Here is a 21986-nt window from a genome sequence, read left to right on the forward strand (position 1 = left end):
CTCTCCTGCTTTTTTTTTTTTCTAGTCTGGTGATATTTGTTGTTTTTCTCAAAGCCTCAGCTCTTAGAGTCAGGGTGTCAGGTGACCAGACTCTCAGCTTGCACCTTTAAATAAACAAGTAAGATCCGAGCCCAGCTGTGGAGCAAAGTCTGAGCCCATCACCTGGGAGGAGAGCCCCCATTTCATTAGTTGGGATCATCAGTGGCCCAATCTGGGAGCAGGTGGGGCTGGCACAGGCCATGTAAGGGTTTGGGGGGAGTGACAGGGATAGCTCAATGGTTTGAGCATTGGCCTGCTAAACCCAGGGTTGTGAGCTCAATCCTTGAGGGGGCCATTTAGGGATCTGGGGCAAAAATTGGGGATTGTTCCTGCTTCGAGCAGGGGGTTGGACGAGATGACCTCCTGAGGTCCCTTCCAACCCTGATATTCTAGGAAACGGTGTCCGGAGCCACAGGGCTGGGTGCACTGGAGTTAGGGTGACCAGATGACCAGAACAAAATATCGGGACACATAGGGGGGGCAGCCACAGGCTCACCGCCCCCCGGGGCCAGCTCTAGGTTTTTTGCCGCCCCAAGCCAAAAAAAAAAAAAAAAAAAGCTGCAGAGCTGCCGAAGCAGAATATCAGGACAAATGGCGTCCGGACCGTTCCTCGGTCGGGCCGCGGGACACTCAACTAAATATCGGGCCGCCGGGGCACCCGAGCTGCTGTGCACCTCAGAGAACGCGGCGAGGTGAACACCGGCTACGGCACGGGGAGCTCCACAAGAAAGCAGGCGGCGCCTGCGCAGACGCGATCGGCTGTGGAGGGCGTCTTTCTCTCTCCCAGCCCTCCCCCCCCACCATCGCGGAAGGCGGAACTCGGAGCGCGCGGACGCAGGCGTAGGGGGGCCCCTTTCGTGGACGCTCCGGGGCCGCTGGGCCGTTGCTACGAGCCGGTGGCGCCGGAAGGGGTGGGGCTGTTTCCGCAGCGCTCTGGGCCGGACGCGTGCTTTTGTGGGTGAGGGTGCCGGCGGCCCAGCCTGGGGGATGTCGCGTGCGGGCAGCGCGGTGCGGGCGGCCCCCGGCGGGGGCAGCGCGCTCTTCTCGGGCCTCCGCGCTCTCGGCCTTTACTCCAACCACCTGCCCCACGCGCTGCGCTACCACCAGCGCCACCGCGAGTTCTACCTGTTCACCGCCGCGGGGAGGAGCTTCCACACCTACAACGTGAGTGACCCCCGCCTCTCCCCGGCTCCCACTGCCCCTCCCCCTGGGCGACCCCCCATAGCCCTTCCCGCCCCGCCGGATCATGTGGCCCCTCCCTCTCCCCCGCAGCGTGAGTGACCCCCCGTGGGCTCCGGTGCCCACTCCTGTCCTGCAGTATGCGTGATCGCCCCAGTCCGCGCCCCACCGGCGACACAAGCCGCGCCCCCTCTCCCGGCCCAGCTACCTCCGCCTTCAGCAGGGGTGGGCAAAGTTTTTGGCTCGAGGGCCACATCTGGGTGGGGAAATTGCTTGCAGGGCCATCAGTGTAGGGCTGGGGCAGGGGTTGGGTGCGGGAGGCAGTGCCGTGTGTAGGAAAGGGCTTAGGGCAAGGGGTTAGGGCTGAGGAGGGGTGTGGTGTGTACAAGGGGGCTCAGAGAAGGGGTTGGGGTGCAGGAGGGGGTGCACAGTGCGGGAGGGGGCTCAGGGCAGGGGTGCAGGGAGAGGTGTGGAGTGCAAGAGCGGGCTCGGGGCAGGGGGTTGGGGTGCAGGAGGGGTTCAGGGTGTGGGCTCCGGGGTGGCAATGGTGCGCACCAGGAAGCAGCCAATGGGAGCTTCGGGGGGGGGGGGTACCCACAGGCAAGTGCAGCACCCAGAGCTCTCTGCCCCCCCTCCCCCAGGGGCCGCAGGGACATAGTGCTGGCTGCTTCCCGGAGCAGCACGGGGCCCATGGCACCACAGGAGTGGCAATCCCGCGGGCCAGATCCAAAGCCCTGTGGGGCCGGATCCAGCGCCCTGTGGGGCCGGATCCAGCCCGCGGGCCATAGTTTGCCCATCCCTGACCTACAAGGTGCCTTGTTTCCATTTAGGATTTTACAAGACTTGCAATAACTCCCCTCTCCCCCTAATCTCCTCCCCCACCTTTTTAAGCAGGGAAAAGTGAAAACAAAGCATAAGTCTGTGACACCCACACTGTGTATCCTCCTGCCCGGAATCCCACCACTTCTCTGTTTCCCACGATTAGTATGGGTGCCATAGCACCTTCCTCTAGATCTGTGCAGATTTTCCTCTGTGCTGTAATGCTGACTCTCCTCAAATGCCCCACTTGGGCCACATCATCCAGAGAGTTAATCTAATCATACAAAAAGGGTCTTATAAGTAAATGAGAGTTCTTGGAATGCTTTGGAAGCAAAAAGCTACTAGGGGAGAGGGTGTTCTAGGTTTGATTTTTGATAAATTGGGAGCAACTGGTTGAGAATTTGAAAGTGAAAAGCAGCTTGGGTGAAATTGATCATGAAATGGTAGAGTTTATGATTCTAAGGAATGGTAGGATGGAAAAGAGTAGAGTGAAGAAAAGGGATTTCAAGAAAATAGACTTTAGCAAACTCAGGAAGTTGGTAGGCAAGATCCCATAGAAAGGAAGTCTAAGGAGAAAAACCGTTCAAGAGAGTTGGCAGTTTTTCAAGCATTTATTATGCATTCACTGTGTAGGGAAGATAGGAAGTATGGCAAGAGACCATCCTGGCTGAACCAGGAGATCTTCAGTGATCTGAAACTCAGAAAAAGAGTCCCACAAAAAGGGGGATTGAGGTCAGATTATTGAGTATAAAAAAACCAACACAAGCAAAACACATGTAGGGGCAAAACTAGACAGGCTAAGTCACAGAATGAGATTAAACTAGCTAGAGATTTAAAGGGTAACAAGAAAACATTTTAAAACTATATTAGAACTAAGAGAAAGGACAGGATAGACCCATTACTGAAAGAGAGGGGGGAAAACAGTAACAGAAAATGTGGAAATGGCGAAAGAGCTAAATTACTTTTTTGTTTCGGTTTTCACCAAAAAGATTAGTAACAATTGGACATCTAACATAGTGAATGCCAGTAAAAATGAGGTAAGATCGGAGGCTAAAATAGAAAAAATAAATTAAAAATTACTTGGACAACTAGATGTCTTCAAGTTGGCAGGGCCTGATGAAATAGCTCCTAGAGTACTCAAGGAGCTTACTGAGTTGATATTTGAGCCATTAGCCATTATCTTTGAAAGCTCATGGAAGATGGGAGAGATTCCAGAGGACTGGAAGAGGACAAATGTAGTGTCAGTCTGTAAAAAGGGGAATAAGGATTATCCAGGGAATTATAGACGAATCAGTTTAACTTCAGTACCCAGAAAGATAATGGAGCAAATAAGCAATCAATTTGCAAACACCTAGAAGATACTAAGGTGATAACAACAAGGAGTCCTTGTGGCACCGTAGAGACTAACAAATTTATTTGGGCATAAGCTTTCATGGGCTAGAACCCACTTCATCAGATGCATGGAGTGGAAAATACAGGAGCAGGTATGAATACATGAAAAGATGAGAGCTGCCTTCCCAAGTGTGAGGTCAGTCTAACGAGGCAATTCAATTAACAGCAGGATAACAAGGAAGGAAAAATAACTTTTGAAGTGGTAATGAGAGTGCCCCATTTCAGACAGTTGACAAGAAGGTGTGAGTAACAGTAGGGTGAAATTAGTATGGGGGAAGTTAGGTTTAGGTTTTGTAATGACCCAACCACTCCTAGTCTTTATTCAGGCCTAATCTGATGGTGTCCAGTTTGCAAATTAATTCCAGTTCCGCAGTTTCACGTTGGAGTCTGTTTTTGAAGGTTTTTTTGTTGAAGAATTGCCACTTTTAGGTCTGTTATTGAGTGACCAGGGAGATTGAAGTGTTCTCCTACTTGTTTTTGAATGTTATGATTCCTGATGTCAGGTTTGTGTTCGTTTATTCTTTTGCGTAGAGACTGTCTGGTTTGGCCAATGTACATGGCAGAGGGGCATTGCTGGCACATGATGGCATATATCACATTGGTAGATGTGCAGGTGAAAGAGCCCCTGATGGTGTGGCTGATGTGATTAGGGCCGATCTGGTGTCCCTCGAATAGATATGTGGACAGAGTTGGTCGGGGTTTGTTGCAGGGTTTGGTTCCTGGGTTGATGATTTTGTTGTGTGGTGTGTAGTTGCTGGTGAGTATTTGCTTCAGGTTGGGGGGCTGTCTGTAAGCGAGGACTGGCCTGTCTCCCGAGGTCTGTGAGTGAGGGATTGTCCTTCAGGATAAGCTGTAGATCCTTGATAATGCTCTGGAGAGGTTTTAGTTGGGGGCTGTGGGTGATGGCTAGTGGCGTTCTGTTACTTTCTTTGTTGGGCAAGTTTTGTAGTAGGTGACTTCTGGATACCCTTCTGGATCTGTCAATCTGTTTCTTCACTTCAGCAGGTGGGTACTGTAGTTTTGAGAACGCTTGATAGAGATCCTGTAGGTGTTTGCCTCTGGAGCAAATTGGAGCAAATTGGAGGGATTGGAGCAAATGCGATTGTATCTTAGAGCTTGGCTGTAGACAGTGGATCGTGTGATGTGGTCTGGATCAAAGCTGGAGGCAGGTATGTAAGTTTTGTGGTCAGTAGGTTTCCAGTATAGGGTGGTGTTTGTGACCATCGCTTATTAGCACTGTAGTGTCTAGGAAGTGGACCTCTTGTGTGGATTGGTCCAGGCTGAGGTTGATGGTGGGGTAGAAATTGTTGAAATCATGGTGGAATTCCTCAAGGGCCTCCTTCTCATGGGTCCAGATGATTATGATGTCATCAATGTAGCGCAAGTAGAGTAGGGACATAAGGGGACGAGAGCTGAGGAAGCGTCGTTCTAAGTCAGCCATAAAAATGTTGGCATACTGTGGGGCCATGCGAGTACCCATAGCAGTCCCGCTGACTTGAAGGTATACATTGTCCCCAAATCTTAAATAGTTGTGGGTGGGGACAAAGTTCAGCCACCAGGTTTGCCATGATGGTATCGGGGATGCTATTCCTGAGGGCTTGTAGTCCATCTTTGTGTGGAATGTTGGTGTAGAGAGCTTCTACATCCATAGTGCCTAGGATCGTGTTTTCTGGAAGAGCACTACAGGATTGTAGTTTCCTTAGGAAATCAGAGGTGTCTCGAAGATAGCTGGGAGTGCTGGTAGCATAGGCCTGAGGAGAGAGTCTATATAGCCAGATAATCCTGCTGTCAGGGTGCCAATGCCTGAGACGATGGGGCATCCAGGATTCCCAGGTTTATGGATTTTGCGTAGCAGATAGAATACCCCTGGTCGGGGCTCTAGGGGTGTGACAGTGTAGATTTGTTGCTGTGCTTCTTTAGGGAGTTTCTTGAGCAGATGGTGTAGTTTCTTTTGGTACTCCTCAGGGGGATCAAAGGATAGTGGCCTGTAGCATATGGTGTTGGAGAACTGTCTAGCAGCCTCTTGTTCATATTCTGACCTATTCATGATGACTACAGCACCTCCTTCGTCAGCCTTTTTTATTATGATGTCAGAGTTGTTTCTGAGGCTGTGGATGTGGTTGTGTTCTGCACAGCTAAGGTTCTGGGGCAAGTGATGCTGCTTTTCCACAATTTCAGCCCGTGCATGTCGGCGGAAGCACTCTATGTAGAAGTCCAGTCTGTTGTTTCGACTTTCAGGAGGAGTCCACACAGAATCCTTCTTTTTGTAGTGTTGGTAGGAAGCTTCCTGTGGGTTAGTGTTCTGTTCAGTGGTGTGTTGGAAATATTCCTTGAGTCGGAGACGTCGAAGGTAGGATTCTAGGTCACCGCAGAACTGTATTGTATTTGTGGGGGTGGTGGGGCAAAAGGAGAGGCCTCAAGATAGGACAGACTTTTCTGCCGGGCTAAGAGTATAGCTGGATAGATTAACAATATTGTTGGGTGAGTTAAGGGAACCACTGTTGGGGCCCCTTGTGGCATGTAGGAGTTTAAATAGTTTAGTGTCCTTTTTCCTCTGTAGAGAAGCAAAGTGTGTGTTGTAAATGGCTTGTCTAGTTTTTGTAAAGTCCAGCCATGAGGGAGTTTGTGTGAAAGGTTGGGGTTTTTGTTTTTTGAGAGTTTCTAGTTTTGAGAGTTCATTCTTGATCTTCTCCTATTTGCTGTATAGGATGTTGGTCAGGTGGTTCCACAGTTTCTTTGAGAGTGTGTGGCACAATCTCTTACCACAGTCTGTGTGGTATGTTGATTGTAATGGTTTTTTACCGTCAGTCCTTTTGGTATGATGTCCATTTGTTTGCATTTGGAAAGGAAAATGTCTGTCTGTATTTGCACGAGTGATAAGTAACAGTCAACATGGATTTGTCAAGAACAAAGGAATGGGTTGACATGATTTGACAGGGGTGCTCTCAGAGAACGCCTGCCTACTAGATGGAGCCCTGTGGGTGTGACAGGTGGAGGATCACTTTGAGGATCCCAATTGGGCTTAGGCATGAGATAGGCTTTTGGGCACATAGACCAGGAATCCCAAACTCAAATCCCCATGAGGGCCACATGAGGACTAGTACATTGGCCCGAGGACCTCATCACTGAAACCTTTTCATACAACAATACAAAAGTATAGTCAAAAATGAAGAGTAATGTAATATGCTATTAAAAGTCAATGTATTAACTTTTTAAAATCTGTAATGTGAAGAGGCATTTTAATAAAATATAAACACCTGTAACTATTAGGTGGTCAGTAACACTGATGTCTATCGACATGGCTGTAATGGCAGGAACTTTTTAAAGTAACTATTCGTACAAAATACGTTGCCACTTTTAACAAACATTCTTCCCAACTACTCACAGCAAAGAATCATACATGCTGAACTTCATACCTCAGACTTCTCGTCTAGTCCATGAGGCTCCGCCTCTGCACTGCCTCTTCCTACCCCTTCCCTGCCCCATTCCAACCCCTTCCCCGAATCCCCGCTCCAGCCTCGCCTCTTCAACGTCTCCTCTCCTCAGTGTGCCGTGTCGTGTCGTCGTCCCCCCCCCTCACCCCCCCCCCCGGAAAGTCCTAAGCACTGCCAAACAGCTGTGAGAAGAACTGGGAGTTAGGCGGAGGAGCAGGGATGCGGCACGCTCGGGGCGGGGGGGGAAGCAGGGAGTGAGGGGAACTTGGCTGCCGGTGGAGTTGCCGCTTATGGTGGGCTGCAGGAATGGGCCGTGTGTTTGAGACCCCTGACAGACTGAGGCAGTTGTCCATGTGCTTGCTGGCAGAAACTTTGATTCCTGAGGGACTTTAATGGGGGAAATGTAGGCATATGGGGACTTAAGTGCCTACAGAATTAGATGGCAGCTGACCGTGTGTTTTGAGGATCTCAGTGGCCCCTAAATGTTGGATTCTGGGAGTGTCTAAAGTGGTAGTTAGGTGCCTAAGACATATGTGAATCTAGCCACCCAGCACCTTTGTACATATATACCAGCCCTTTGCAGATGTTTTGATATCCACAGAATTTTCTTGTGGATCTTGGCATGCCTTAAGGTTTAGGACCTGCTCCATGCTGGGGAATGCAAATCTTGTCTCCCAGATGAGATGATTATGAAGACGTTCAGTGACTGGGAGTAGTATTTGGCCCTGTCTCTGCTGGAGTTTTACACATTGGTTTCTAGTCAGCTCCTGCACTTTAGAGCCATGACGACCCTTTTGCTGCATAGTTCTGAATTTGCAAATGCTAATGTTTCTAGAATGCCGGATTAGTATTTGTAGGAAATTCAGAGCAGAAAACTATTAAAGATCTATCTTTTTTTTTTTTTTTTTTTACAGGTAAAGAAACTTGGTATAGTTGCTGTTAGTAAGTATACAGTTCTACATCCTGCAAATTACATTCCCCCCCCCCACCCCCAAACAGCTAACACATCAGTCTACAATAGCCTGTGATGGGATGTTAGATGGGGTGGGATCTGAGTTACCCAGGAAAGAATTTTCTGTAGTATCTGGCTGGTGAATCTTGCCCATATGCTCAGGGTTTAGCTGATCGCCATATTTGGGGTCGGGAAGGAATTTTCCTCCAGGGCAGATTGAAAGAGGCCCTGGAGGTTTTTCGCCTTCCTCTGTAGCATGGGGCATGGGTCACTTGCTGGAGGATTTTCTGTTCCTTGAAGTCTTTAAACCACAATTTGAGAACTTCAATAGCTCAGACATAGGTGAGAGGTTTTTTGCAGGAGTGGGTGGGTGAGATTCTGTGGCCTGCGTTGTGCAGGAGGTCAGACTAGATGATCATAATGGTCCCTTCTGACCTTAGTATCTATGAGTCATGTAATAGGAAGCAAATCTTATCTATAACTAGCTATGTCAAAGTATATTAAAATAATGTTAAGGTTGTAGAGTCAAGCACTTAAATGTTAGGAAATGCCAGAATTAAGATTGCCCATTCAACCTTAATTCTGCGCCCTTGGTATGTGTTATGATAAAGTCTTTAATTAGATGATCACACATTTTTCCACAGAACCCCTGTTTTATGAATGGGTAGATATTCAAGATTTCTTAACCTACATGTTCACTGTAGTCCCAGGTCTTACATAACACACTATTCAAACCCTGAACTGAAAACAGGTTTACTCATTCCCTCATGGCCATTTCTGTGGAGCTCTCACCATAGTATCTCAGTGCTTCAACACATTAATGTATTTATCTTCACAACACCCTTATAGGAGTTGTGGTGGTGGTATCTCAGTTTTTACAGTTGGGGTACTGAGGCACAGAGGATTGAGGCCAAAAGTGCCTAATAATTTTGGGTGTCCAACTTGAGACACTTAAGGTGTGAGACACTTATTGTGGTTTTGTTTTTTTTTAAAGTGTACTCAGCATTTTTAAAGTACTTCATATTTTCAAAGCACATCTCCAGTTGACTTCATTTGCACTTGAGTGCTCAGCTGTTCCGCAAATCTCAGTGCAGGTGTCTTACTTTGGGCACTCAGAAAATGAAAAACATACAAGTAGAAGTCAACCATGAAAAGTTTGGTTTAAGTGACTTGCCCACTATCCCATATGAACTTTGTATCAACGGCAATCTAGTTACCCAGGGTGGCATTCATCTGCCTTAACAGTGCACCATCCTTCCTCTTCCTACAGTCTCCTATCCCATTTACTATACATCTTCCAACACCTGCAGCAAATGAAGGAGGGGTCTCATAGACAACAAATTAACTACACAGTCTTGATTAATTCCTTGAATCCCATCCATCCTGTTTACTGAATGAGGCAGAGGTCCTGTGGGAGGAAAAAAAACTAGTATGTGATCATATACTTAGACTATACTGTGAGGCATATATGCAGCTGAAATCCTAATTAAGGGTACACAGGCAACCGTAGCATTTCCTAACTCTTGAATGCTTGACTTTGCAACCTTAACATTCTTTTAATGTAGTTTTTTGGGGATGTACATTTCTTAGAATTAAAAAGAAAAAAACCCCAGAAATTCTGTCATGTGGAACCTATTTACCCCCAGATTGCATCACCAGCAGGTTTCAGTGTTCAGATTTCTATCACTTGAGCTACCATAATAACTGATAACAATAGAAGGCTGTTGTCTTCTTTCTGAGCTAGTCACTAGAATGGGGGATGATAAATACTTTGCCATTGGGTTTCAGAGCTATTTGCTGCCAGCAAAGGAATGTAAAAACTTAGGACTCCTGGATTCCACTCTGGATTGTGGAGGGGAGTGTTCTCTAGTAATTCCTTCTATTCCTATGCCCTGGACCATTACTGTCCCTCTCTGCTCCAGTGCTCTCCATATCTGTGCACATACTCTGCCTCCCCAGTCTCTCTTACTCCTGTGAGGATTCTGTGGAATTGTGTGCCTGCAGAAAATCCTCCCCCCCCGCATTTCCCTGTAGAAAATGGCAGGGAAGCAAAGGGAATCCACACGGGAGGGTGGGGGGTAACCATGGGTGCAGTTTTTGGGGGGGGGGATTGCCCCCCTCCAAACAGAAGTGAGGCATGGCAGGGGCACACCATCCCTCCAGCCCCCATTCTGCAAGCGCAGAGCTGTCCAGCCAAAGGAGGCTGTTTTGGCTCCGCTGACTCTGCAGCTAAACACTGCTTTCTGGGTCCTCGTGCCAGTTGTGCTCCCCTTCTGTGTGCTGGGAGCCTTCCTGTTTCCTATTTGTGCAACAGTGAGTGCCTGCGATGGGGCTGGGTAAGGGGGAGTGAGGGGGGGAAGATGCAGTGGAGAAGGAAGTGGGAGGGGAATGTGGGAGTGAGGGGAGGAGGATGGAGAAGAAACAGGGATATGGGAATCATGTGGGAAGTGGGAGCCGGGCATGCAGCATCCCCTCAGCAGCAGCTGGAGCTTCCCCGTTAAGCAGGCCCATCAAACCCTCATCCTGACAAGTCCTGCCCCGCATACTCAGACTCCCATCCCACTGATTCCCCAACCAGCTGCACCTGGATCCCCACCCCATCAAGCCCCACTTTCCCAGCACCTGGGCCTCCCCATTGAGCCCCCCACACCCAGACCCACCCCACTGAATCTGCTAACCCCATCCACCTTCCAGATTTTGAGTCCCTGCTCCAAAGCATGGGGCAGTAGAACTTCCAAATGAAACCATTGTAGGGGGAAAAGAATTATGATAGTCAAAACAATGTGTGTTCTAGTAATCTCATTCTTGGAAACAACTGAACTGTTTTAGCTAAAACTTTTAAGAAGTAGTCAACCTGAAGCAGATACTCAGCATGGAAAATTTCAGTCCAAATGGTTTAAGGTTGACAAAGATATTAGCCAGTGAAAGTGGGGTTTTATATTGGGATGTGTCAAGCAACCTTAACTGTAGGCAGCGTTAGGAGCTCTCAAGACTTAATGACAAATACAAAAATAGTTGACACTTTTTTGTGTCACTTGTTTTATATGCTCCTGTCTTAACATGCATTCAGTTTTCTTAAGAAGGCTGTTCTTGGGCTGTAGGAGTCTTGAAAATGTTATTTTTGGGTAGCTTCTGTCATGTATAATGCAGCCATATTTTAAAAGTTAATTCATGCCATAACTTGCAGTGTATCCTATATAGTTTCTCATTGTGTTCATTCTTAGGAAAACATTTCTCATAATTTAGCCACTTGTTGCCCAAAGACAATATTGGATAATTTTCTCTTCCTGATGTACCTTAATTTGTTGTTGGTAATTTGCAACCATGAATGTGTTGATACGTTGTAAGACATTCTTTTTTTATTGTGAAAATGGAAATTGTTAAACTTATTTCCCTCTTTATTCATAGGTAATGCTTTATTACAAGACATTACTTGTTTGGCAGCAGACAGAATGTTGGTCTTTGCTTCATATGGCAATCTTCTCCATGCTTTTGCCCGGAACAAAGAGGTTTTTATAACTTATTTATTGTGTAATGACCAGACACTAAGCCAATATTGATACGTTTTCTTACTTAAGTCACTTATTCATATCAATTATAATTTAATTTCACGAGTTTTGGGGACAATAGCCTCACAATGCTCAGCAATAACAACAATGGATAAGTTAAAATAAAAAAGGTTTAAGGACAAATTCTACAGTGGTTGGGCTGTGACACTTGTAAAATAAAGATAAAGAAATGATCTTCAGGACACAAAAGTTAAAATACAAATAAAACTATGACAAAAAGGATTTGCCAAGTACACTTTCTCAGTACCGAGGAAGCTATCATAAATGAGGATTAATAAAGGTGCATATTTACTAGATAAAATATAGTATAAAGTTGTGTATTAACAGGTTTCTGTTACAGGTAGTTGCTGTCGTTCAAGTAATATACTAAAATATTACAATATGTGAAAAGCTTTTACTTAAATAATGTGTACTTTGAAATCATAGGTGGTTCATATATATGAGGGTCACAAAGGAGAAATTCGCCTTTTGCAGCCGTTTGGTGATCATGTCATCTCTGTGGATATTGATAACGTTCTTATTGTTTGGGATGTACAATCAGAAGGTGAGTCACTATTGCCTCATTCTGTAACTGTCCAAATTGTATCTGTGGTATGTGATAAAGGTAGTAAGCATTTGATAATGTAAGACAATTTGTTTAATGCTTATGGCAGAGTTCTCAGTTTTCTTAAGGCAAAATAAAACAGTTGTTGCATTAGTGTTTGAAGTCGTGATCCTGCAGTGAGCTTCGTTGGTGGACCCCTGCACCCATTCAAAGCTCCATTGACTTTGGGAGGAGAAAGGGTTGGAGAGGAGCATGTGGGTGCAGAATTCTACTCTTGGATAACTGGTATCTCTTAACATTCCCTTTGTTCATGAGGGTTGTGATGAAAGAAGTTTGGTGTCATATGCAGTCCTAAAATTTCTTCAGTCCCTTTATCCTTGACAGTGGGTATGGCATGGAAATTGCTTGCTCTCTTGGCAGCAGAAAAAGATCAAGTGCCAAGTTTTTTAGTTGTCAGTAGCCTTTTGTGCTCTTGAGTGAATAGGTTTGAAAGGATTTGATTTTTATCGATAAATGTTGATTTCACCGTATGTGCACAAACCAATGAAAAAATATTTCCATCAATGATGATTGCAAACTTACAGATATGCAGAGTAAGAAAAGTCCTGCTTGAGAACTTCTTAGAGTTTTGATTTAAGGCATTTACTTTGTGTATTTTGACATGTGGTGTTGACAATTTGTTTTAGTAGTTAAAAACTTTTTTTTATCTGTCTCTGTTGTCATGAAATAATTGTCTACCCCTGTTGCCTGACCCCACCCATAGTTTCTCACAACTGTGAAAATTTAAATAGATAATAGAAAAAAATTGCTTAAATATTATCCATCGATATTATAAAGGCTATTTGTGCCACATTTAAATAAGGTTTGATGGCTCACTGTTCGGTGGGATCGCACTTCGGTGGCTTAATTCTTTCTTTTCAAAGAATTGTCCAAATTTGGCATTGGGCAATGACTCATTAGCCTAACAGGTTCTCTTATGGTGGTCTGCGGCGTTTAACAATTTTTAAAATAACTACTATGCTTCTAAGGTGGCGTTCATGTATTAACAAGACTTCTTGTTATAATGTAAACAGAAGATATGCTAATCAAGTGAGATGTTCTGCTCAGAAAGCACAATAAGAATCCTTCATAATGAGATAAATCTGTTCTGCTGGAAAATATAAAGTAAGCTACATAACTTGCCATGAGATGGGTCAGGTTCATACGAGGTTTCTGGTGCTTTCAGGGAAGAAATCCCACTTGTGCATGTAAAAGAGAGCCATTTTTGCAAATTTTTAAGAAATAATCATTCTAACTTGGAATTTTGTAATGGCAGCATAACTAACACAGTTTCTTATGTCTGCAGAAGAATACCTACAACTGACTTTTGATAAGGCTGTTTTTGCAGTTTCTGCCATTATGCATCCAAGTACCTACTTAAATAAAATCCTCCTTGGCAGTGAACAAGGAAGCCTGCAGTTATGGAATGTAAAATCCAAGTAAGATTATGTATTCTTTAAGTACATTTCACTCTCTAGGTGGAGCTATACTCCGAGTTTTAATATTTCCTAAATAAAATGTTCTCTTAATGCAGGTCTGTTTTTTCTAACTCCTTCAGCAGAAGAGCCCCTCAGTGTTGTTTTCAGAAATATGGGCAATACAGTTACCTCTCTCATGTGACTGAAAATGCTATTTTTCTAGCCAGGATTTTTTTGCTGTGAAGTAACAGGGATCATGCAGGTTTTTTCAGTAATGTTCCTTGCTTTCATTTCCCAACCCCGACCCCACTCAGCATTTTGGCTAGTTGTCTGCCTGATGAAGTACGGCAGTGGAAGTAGTTGTAGAACTCCTCCCCTTTAAAATTGTTGTCCAGCCACTGAGTGGGCCCATGAGGAGGAGGGAGATATGCCTAGCGTGGGTGACCAGACAGCAAATGTGAAAAATCGGGACAGGGGGTGGGGGTAATAGGAGCCTATATAAGAAAAAGAACCAAAAAATCGGGACATCTGGTCACCCTATGCTTAGCTGAGTGTGGGGAGCAAGGTTTCACACCTGTGCAGCTGCTGCAGGATTTGGGACTGAGATCACTACTCAAATTGTGCCTCCTCACGCTCCACTACAGAAAATTCAAGGTGGGGAAGAGACTTGCTGATTGGGGGTCCTGCCCTGTTGTTGATTCAACTTGTTTTACATTGCTCCAGTTTGCCAGTACAGGCACCTGAAATTGAAAACATGTTACTGCACTGTAGAAGTTGTTGGGCTGGAGGGCGTTGTTGTACATTCCAGTTCTCCTAAGTGCAATTTTCAGAAATGACTTTGGCACTGAGGAGGCCAAGTCCCATTTACTTTCAGTAATCACATTAATACAAAAGCCATAATTACGACTCATGGTTTTTATAGTAGCTGGTAGGCCTTTATCTCTCTCTTGTATGGTGTGCTGATTAGGTGTGTGAATTCATATGGTGGCAAATCTCCAGGCTGCTCATCTGCACTCTTTCTGCCAAACCACAAAACTACATGGTGCCGAGTCCTCTTATACAGACTAATATGTTTTCTTCCCTCCTTCCTCGCATCCTTGCAGAGTGGAAACTCTGCTGTATTTTAGGACCTTCCATTCTTGTGTTAGACTGAAACAATAGCTGTGTTCGCTTGCAGACTTGCCACTGCATTGGGACATGTTTAGAATATCTTCGCAACCAGAGCTAGGAACTTAATTTTTTAAAATAACATAAATTCTTTAAAGACTGTGCAGGCCAAATAAGTGTTAATCAGTGATTATATACAGTTTTAATGAGTTTGTTCTTTTTAGTTTGTTTTTATATGTATTTTAATACTTTAAAAATCTGGATTTAGTTTTAAGTTTCATTGTAATATATTTTGGTTTTGGCGCAATGGCCTATGGCTGAGTCACTATTAATAAGCTTGACTTAAGTGTTGGTACTCTAGAGTTGGAAATAGCCAGCTCATGGAAAGATAGAGTGGGAGACCTCATTATGGGTGCGCACACACACTCTGTAAATGTGAAAATATATATGACTACAATTCATGAGAATTTACGCTTGTCATGTAGTTCAGGGTTTTAGTCTCATAGCAGTTATACATTTTCAGTAATATCATTGCTCTTCTATTTTATTTTATTTTTATTCAAGGTAGCTATATGGTGCTATAGATGCTGTACAAAAACTACTAAAATAGGATTAAAATAGAATTTTTTCTTAAATTCCTTTTTAAACAAAGATAGAGTAGGTGATTGCAGTTTGAAATTAATGCTCTGCTTGCGCTTGTTTCAGCATTTTCACACTTGTGTGTAAACATAATCGAGAATTATGTTTTAAAGGCCTGATCTTGAGCCAGGTGCCTAGTTCAATGCTTACTGATTTAGATAATCCCATGGCATCAGTGGTAGTATTTGTGGTAATCCGCACCAGTTAGTGGGTGCAAGATTGAGCCCTAAATTTGATTTTAAGTGAATCTGCCTTGTAACCCAAATACAAAAAAAAAAGTTGACTGATTTTTGTATAGCATGCAAAACTAGACATTTTGTTTCATTATTTGATAACTAATAAACACAGCCAAACTTTATTTTATCAAAATACTTTTATTGCTTACAGTGATAGTACATATCCTCAGTCATGTAGTTGAGTCACTAATGTTACTCATGCACCTCTCATGTTTCAAGCATTCTGTAATCAGGGCCTTGTTTACAATTTCCTTTGCACTCAGTTTTACCACTGCTGTGCCTGAAAATGGTCTCATCCTGAAGACCAAATGCACCCAATATATTTTTTAATTTTTCCATATAAATGATTGTATTACCCAAATTTTTAAATTCCATATTTTTTTAATATATGCTGCTAGCCTTCATTTTCTGTCATAGTTCTTTCTAGATGTACTTGCTAGACATTCATTTTGACATAGATTTTTTTCTAAATGTAACTTTTAAAACACTTTCTTTTCACAGCAAACTTTTATACTCATTTCCAGGATGGGGTTTACGGGGTGTGACCATCCTCGAACAGGTTAGTAGTTTTGTTAGTACATTTGTTTATAACAGTTAAATATAGAACAGCAGTCAGTGTTAACATTCTTGTACACAGTGGAATAGGTGCATATTATGTGCAGAGAGTACAGATAATATCCCTGCTCTGAGAAGCATACAATCTAGGGGACCATCCATGTAAACTCCTACTAACTCACATAGCTTTCTTAACTTCATTCTGGTTACTCCATTGAGTAAGGGCTACTTCGGTGACTTAAGTTTGTAGGGTATTGATGTACCGTAGGTCAGCTTAATTATGTTGCAAGTTTCTTCTGAAATTTGTTTTGCTTTAAGAGAAACTAGGTGGGAAAATCAAACGTTTGCCAAAATGAAAAGAACTCCAAAAAGAAAAAAATGGGGCTATTACAAACAAATTAAAAGTATTATACCAGATGGTATCATATAACATCGGCTGCTCAAGCTTCTGTGAACAATTTTGATTTCATATAAATTTATTTTTAGTGCAACATGTTCAGTCTCACTTTAATGCTTTAGAATGGTCAAATGCTCAATTATAGATTAAAATAAGTGATATTACGTGGTAGGAAACGAAGTGTAAGATTTATTAAGTACCTGACTATAAGGTTAAACCATTTATTTTAGACCTAAATTTACTTTAATGTCATGCATATCGGGTGTTAACTTGCTGTACCTGTAACATATTGGTATAGGAAAAGCTTATGGACCATGAAGTGGGTTACATAGAACTTGACATAACATATTCCTTACAGAAACTGAGTTTGTGAAATGAAGCACTCAAGTCAGGAAATAAGATCCTTGTGCATATTTTATACTGTACAGGTTTTAGTTACGTATCATGCATACACACATTGTGTAAGACTGCCTCCCTTACATAATGCACCAGTTGCACAGTGAACGAGGAACAGATGTGAAATTTATTAGACTTTTTTCATAGAATATCGGGGTTGGAAGGGACCTCAGGAGGTCATCTAGTCCAACTCCCTGCTCAAAGCAGGACCAATCCCCAATTAAATCATCCCAGCCAGGGCTTTGTCAAGCCTGACCTTAAAACATATTTTGAACATATTTAAAAGAAAACTTTTATCCAGTACAGTTATCTACCAAAAAGATTTTTTATTTTTTCTAGGAAAGTTTTTAATTGCTTAAATTTATTTCTTAAATTATTTTTATGCTAAATTTAATGCATTCCCTCCTGTTAGTTGAATATCCATGGACTCCCTCCTACCACACTACACATTGTTGCTCCTGTGCACTGAAAGCTGAATTGCTCAGAGTTATAATGAAATCAGGTCAAATCGAGTGACTCAGTAGTTTTATTCTGAATTGATGTTGTGTAATTTCAAACATAAGTTTTTGGCTAGAATGGAGCAGAATCCCTGCCTAATTTGCTAAGAAGAAGTACCTCATTTGCTTTGCAAATTCAACCTGTGCACTGAATGAAGCAGTGATGTTGTAATAATAAGATATGTAGTTAAAGAATATATTAATGCATGCAGAAGAACTTATTTTTAATAGGAAAAATACAGAAGGATGGAGAGGAATCTGTTTAATTTCTCTCTCATCATTGAACTGTCTTTCACAGGCACCAGCAGTAGATGTAGTTGCAATAGGTCTCGTGTCTGGTCATATCATTGTGCACAACATTAAGTTTGATGAAACACTGATGAAATTTCAGCAAGACTGGGGTCCCATCACAGCAATATCTTTCCGTACAGGTAAATTCTAGCAGTTTGATTAGTCATATATGCAGATCAAATTAAAACAGTAATATTAATTGAAAAGTAGAAGAATTTAAACACATTTTTAAGCTATTGTAGGCACAAAACTTGGGGTTGTATGTCTTGGGGTTTTTTAAAGTTTACAACGGCTAATAGTAATAAACTTGTGATATTTTCTTTATATAGTTGGAAAAATTGCAAATCTTGCAGGGGAATGTTTAAAATCTGTGTACTGCAACATTTTACTATTTAATAAATAGGAAGTAATATTGACTCAGAACAGATCAGCCTAGTTGTAGGGGTCAGAGTATTTTTCAATACAGCAGATTTGGCTCTTGCTGCAGAATTGTGCTCCTGAATCTAATCTTTTATTTAAATATATCAAGCTCTAATGCTTGTGAACTGAACCTTGAGAATATAAGCGTGTCAGCTGGTGCAGTAAGCATACAAACAGAAATTAGATCTGAGATGTGTGAGCAGCACCCATTCCTGTCATTCGTCTAACTCTGAAATCTAAAGATAGCCAGTTAAATATCCACTGTGGGGTTTCGTGAATCTTCCTCTGAAGCATCTGGTACTGGCCATTGTCAGACCAAGATAATAAACTAGATATACCTGGTCTGATCAGATATTGCAAATCCTCTGGTCCTGTTACTTATGGTGCTGATGGTCCATTCTCTCTCTCAAAAATTAGATCACTATGATAAATGATTGCTTTAATTTAATGTTCTATTTAGGAATGATTTTTTTCCTCTGATTGTAATCTTTGAGAGACAGATTTGCTTACATGAACTTTAAAAAGTTAAAATGATTGAAAGCTATAAGCAACGTATAATAAAAAAAATTTTTGGCTTTGGATTGTTTTTTTCTTCATTTTGTGATCAGATGGTCATCCAGTCATGGCAGCTGGAAGTCCTATTGGACACATTGCACTCTGGGATCTGGAAGAGAAGAAACTAATTAGTCAAATGCGAAATGCCCATTCCACAGCAATAGCTGGTATGTCATTTATCCAGGGAGAGCCACTTCTTGTTACTAATGGCGCTGATAATGCTATAAAGGTAAGCTATTTTTTCTGCTACTACCATTGTGGTAAATTTATTTTTTTCCAGTGGTCCTCCAAAGTACAAATACTTGTGTAGACTTGAGGTAGCCCTTTTTCAGTTGCATCAGCATGTATAGTAAAACCAGAGTTACTGAATGAGACAAGTTGTTGTTGTTTCTAACTACGTTATTCCAATCTGTTTTTTCAATGGGAGTTGTTGTTATCTTTACTGATGTTCCATTTCTTTGCATTTCTCGAGCAGATATGGATTTTCGATGGCCCTGGAGGTGGTGGTCGTTTGTTGAGGTGCCGTATGGGACATAGTGCTCCTCCAACAAAAATCAGATACCATGGGCAAAATGGACAACAAATTCTTAGTGCAGGTAGAAATCCTCAACTTCTCAAATTTACCCATTTTGTTCCGCACTGTTGTTAAATAAACTCTTCAGCTTATTGGCTAGTGATAAAAGAGATATGACTAGCAATGTCTTTGATTTTGACAGTGCATTGCAAATTACTGTATTTAATCATTTAGATATATTAAGCAAACTGAGTAATTCTTCAAGTGATTGCACATGTGCATTCCATGCTTGGTGTCCGCACCTAGCGCTCGGTTGTTGGGAAATTTTTCCTTCAACTGTACCTGTTGGGTGGCTTGTGCTCCCTCTGCTGCCATGCACCATTGTATAAAGGGCAGAGCTGCTCCTAGCCCCACTCAGTTCCTTCCTGTCACCCATGACAGTCATCAGAACCCTTGTTCATTACCAGAACACTTCTTTGTCAGCTTTGTGCACGATGATGTACATAATAGAGCTAGTCTGGTAGTTGTAGGATTTTGATGTTTTTAAAAAAAAAAACCAGTTTTTTCGGTCTTGTTTTTCCCCTCCCCTCCCCCCGCGTTTCAGGGTTCTGCTGATTGCACCAAGGTATGCCCCAGTCACTGGGCTTCAAGCACTGTGCTTCTTGCTCGAGGCCTGTGCTAGTGAGCAACTTACTGTAGTTGCCTGAGGGGTCTGGCTAAAGCAGAGTAAAAAGACCAGTGCCTAGAATGAAGAAGCATAGGGAGGCTAGGGTGAAATTCCTGCTGTTGGGAGTTGGCAATCAGGCCACCATTGAAGCCAGTCCGGTCTGACTTGGTGCTGAGTGCTGCAGCTTCAGTGAGAAGTGCACCTCCAGCATTATTGGAATCTGGGCACCGATCTCTCTTGTCTGTGCTAAGAAAGAAATATAAGACTTCCAAAGAGGCTCAGAGCAGGGGAAGATCTCTACCCTTAAAGTCTGGTAGGAGGGGTGAGAACACGTTGAACTGAGTGCATCTGAAACCTAAGCACTCCTCTCCCAAATCGGTGCTCTAGTCAGCACAGTTGCTTTCAGTGCTGTAAAGGGCACCATTGAGCCCAGTGCCAGAAGAGGCACAATCAACTTCATTGTCACCAGAACAAGATACCACCTCAGTGCCAACTACCCCGGAGGTGCCTGAGTCAGCAAGAAATTTGCTCTGCCTCTCGATGCTGGTGTCTCCATCTGTACAGGACTCGGATCCCTCGGCACCATTGTCCTGTCCGTTGCCATCTCCAGCAGGCCAACGTGTGGTACTGAAGTTGCCTATTTCCCCGGTCAGCCCATTCGTACCCACCAAGGGAAACCTTGCAGTGATGAGGACGCTCCGCCTATCACCAGGTTCTCAGTACCAGTCCCTGGTATTGACTGGATGAGCCACTTAGAGATGGGATCTTATGTCTCACAAGCCCAAAGCAGGACCTGTCAGTCCTCAGTCCTCTCTCCCCACCTACCATTGAGACCCCACAATGGGAGTTGCCAAGAAAATGTGGCTAGGTCACTGAGGTCGAGCCTTGTACCAGTAGCCATTTTGGAACGCTTTGGGGTTTCCCCAGTTTCCAGATCTCCCCCCTCACCATGCCTATTCAGTGCCCTCATCTGGGGACAGCCTGCGCACTGGTCTGCAGGGTCTGGTTCCAGGACCAAAACCAAGCATCAGGAAGAGGTCTTAGAAGCAGAGGAACAGCCTGTAGGAGAGCTTCAATCTCCTCCACTCCTGGCTTTCTCTTCGTCCTATCCAGATGATGTGGTTTCTCTGGATGAATTTAAAGTCTGAGGAGTTGTGAAAGAAAGTGACTGCAGACATGGGCATGCAGGTCAGGGAGTCCTCATATCAGTTGATTGACATAGTATCAACTGTAGGTCCCTCCAAGTGGTTCTGCCAATTAATGAGGCAATACTAGAGCCTATAAAGGCTCCATGGCAAAGCCTGTTATCACTGCTTTCCGCTTCAAAGAGGGCAAAGAGAAAATACTATGTGCCCACCCAATGTTTTGAGTACCTTTGTACCCACCCATCTCTGGGCCTCATTAGTCATGGCAGCTAATGAGGGTGAGTGACAAGGACATCAGACTGCTGCCCTCAAATCAAAAGACACAGAGAGAGTGGACTTATTTGGCAGGAAGATTTATTCCATGGAGGGTTTGCAGCTGTGTATTGCTAACCAACAGGCTCTGCTGGGGCGGTACAGTTTTAATTTATGGGGCTCTGTGTAGAAGTTCGGAGACCTATGTCTCGAGATGGCTAGGCAGGAGTTCTTTTCTCTGGTCAATGAGGGCAAACTAGTTGCAAGAATATCAGTGCAGACTCAGTAGCTAGGACCACAGGTTCTGCGGTTGCTAAGTAAAAATTATCTAGGTTAGTCTTCTGTTCTCTCCTTTGAAGTCCAGAATACTACTTGGGACTTGCCATTTGAAGATACTTCTCTGTTCTCAGACCAGGTGGACAGAGTGTTCCATGGCTTAAGAACTCTAGAGCCACCTTAAACTCCTTGGGTTTGTACATAGTGCTTTCTGACTGGGGAAGATCTCAACATCAAGAGAGACACTGATTGATTTCCCTGCCCCTCTCCCCACCCCCACTCCATCTGTTCAACATTACCTGTCAAAAAAGAAGTCCAAAGGTTTTAGGTGCAAGCCTCTCCCTTCTGCTGCTTCAGCTTAAGATATCCAGGAAGTACCAAGCAGTCATTTTGATGGCTCTGTTGAGGTTGCCATGCCATTCTCCGTCACTCCAAATCCATATTCCCCCACCTTTGCAAACAGTCTGTTCTGCTTCCTCAGTGCTTGGTTCTGAACTACTTCGGACCTGTGGGTTTTGAACACTGTGGAGATGGGATATACTCTCCAGTTTGCTTCTACCCCTCCTTCACAACTTCCCTCCCTGCCCCCCTCAGGGATCACTCTCACAAGGAGCACCTCTTTCAGGAGGTACAATCTCCCCTTTGGTTGGAAGC

At 43.7% G+C, this 21986-nt stretch overlaps 1 protein-coding gene across 1 annotated transcript in view; it reads left to right on the forward strand.

The window, feature by feature from the left end:
* Positions 1-914: 914 nt before the first annotated feature.
* WDR36 (WD repeat domain 36) overlaps positions 915-21986 on the forward strand; it is a 53400-nt gene continuing 32328 nt past the window's right edge. The window contains exons 1-9 of the mRNA XM_048850382.2: positions 915-1203; positions 7778-7805; positions 11224-11324; positions 11811-11928; positions 13274-13406; positions 15869-15926; positions 17511-17643; positions 18532-18707; positions 18954-19074. Of these exons, the coding sequence (XP_048706339.1) occupies positions 1027-1203; positions 7778-7805; positions 11224-11324; positions 11811-11928; positions 13274-13406; positions 15869-15926; positions 17511-17643; positions 18532-18707; positions 18954-19074 (1045 nt within the window). The 5' untranslated portion in view covers positions 915-1026. The remainder of the gene's footprint in view (positions 1204-7777; positions 7806-11223; positions 11325-11810; positions 11929-13273; positions 13407-15868; positions 15927-17510; positions 17644-18531; positions 18708-18953; positions 19075-21986) is intronic.

Source organism: Caretta caretta, chromosome 5 (assembly GCF_965140235.1).
Source record: "Caretta caretta isolate rCarCar2 chromosome 5, rCarCar1.hap1, whole genome shotgun sequence".
In the NCBI taxonomy this organism is placed as follows: Eukaryota; Metazoa; Chordata; order Testudines; family Cheloniidae; genus Caretta; species Caretta caretta.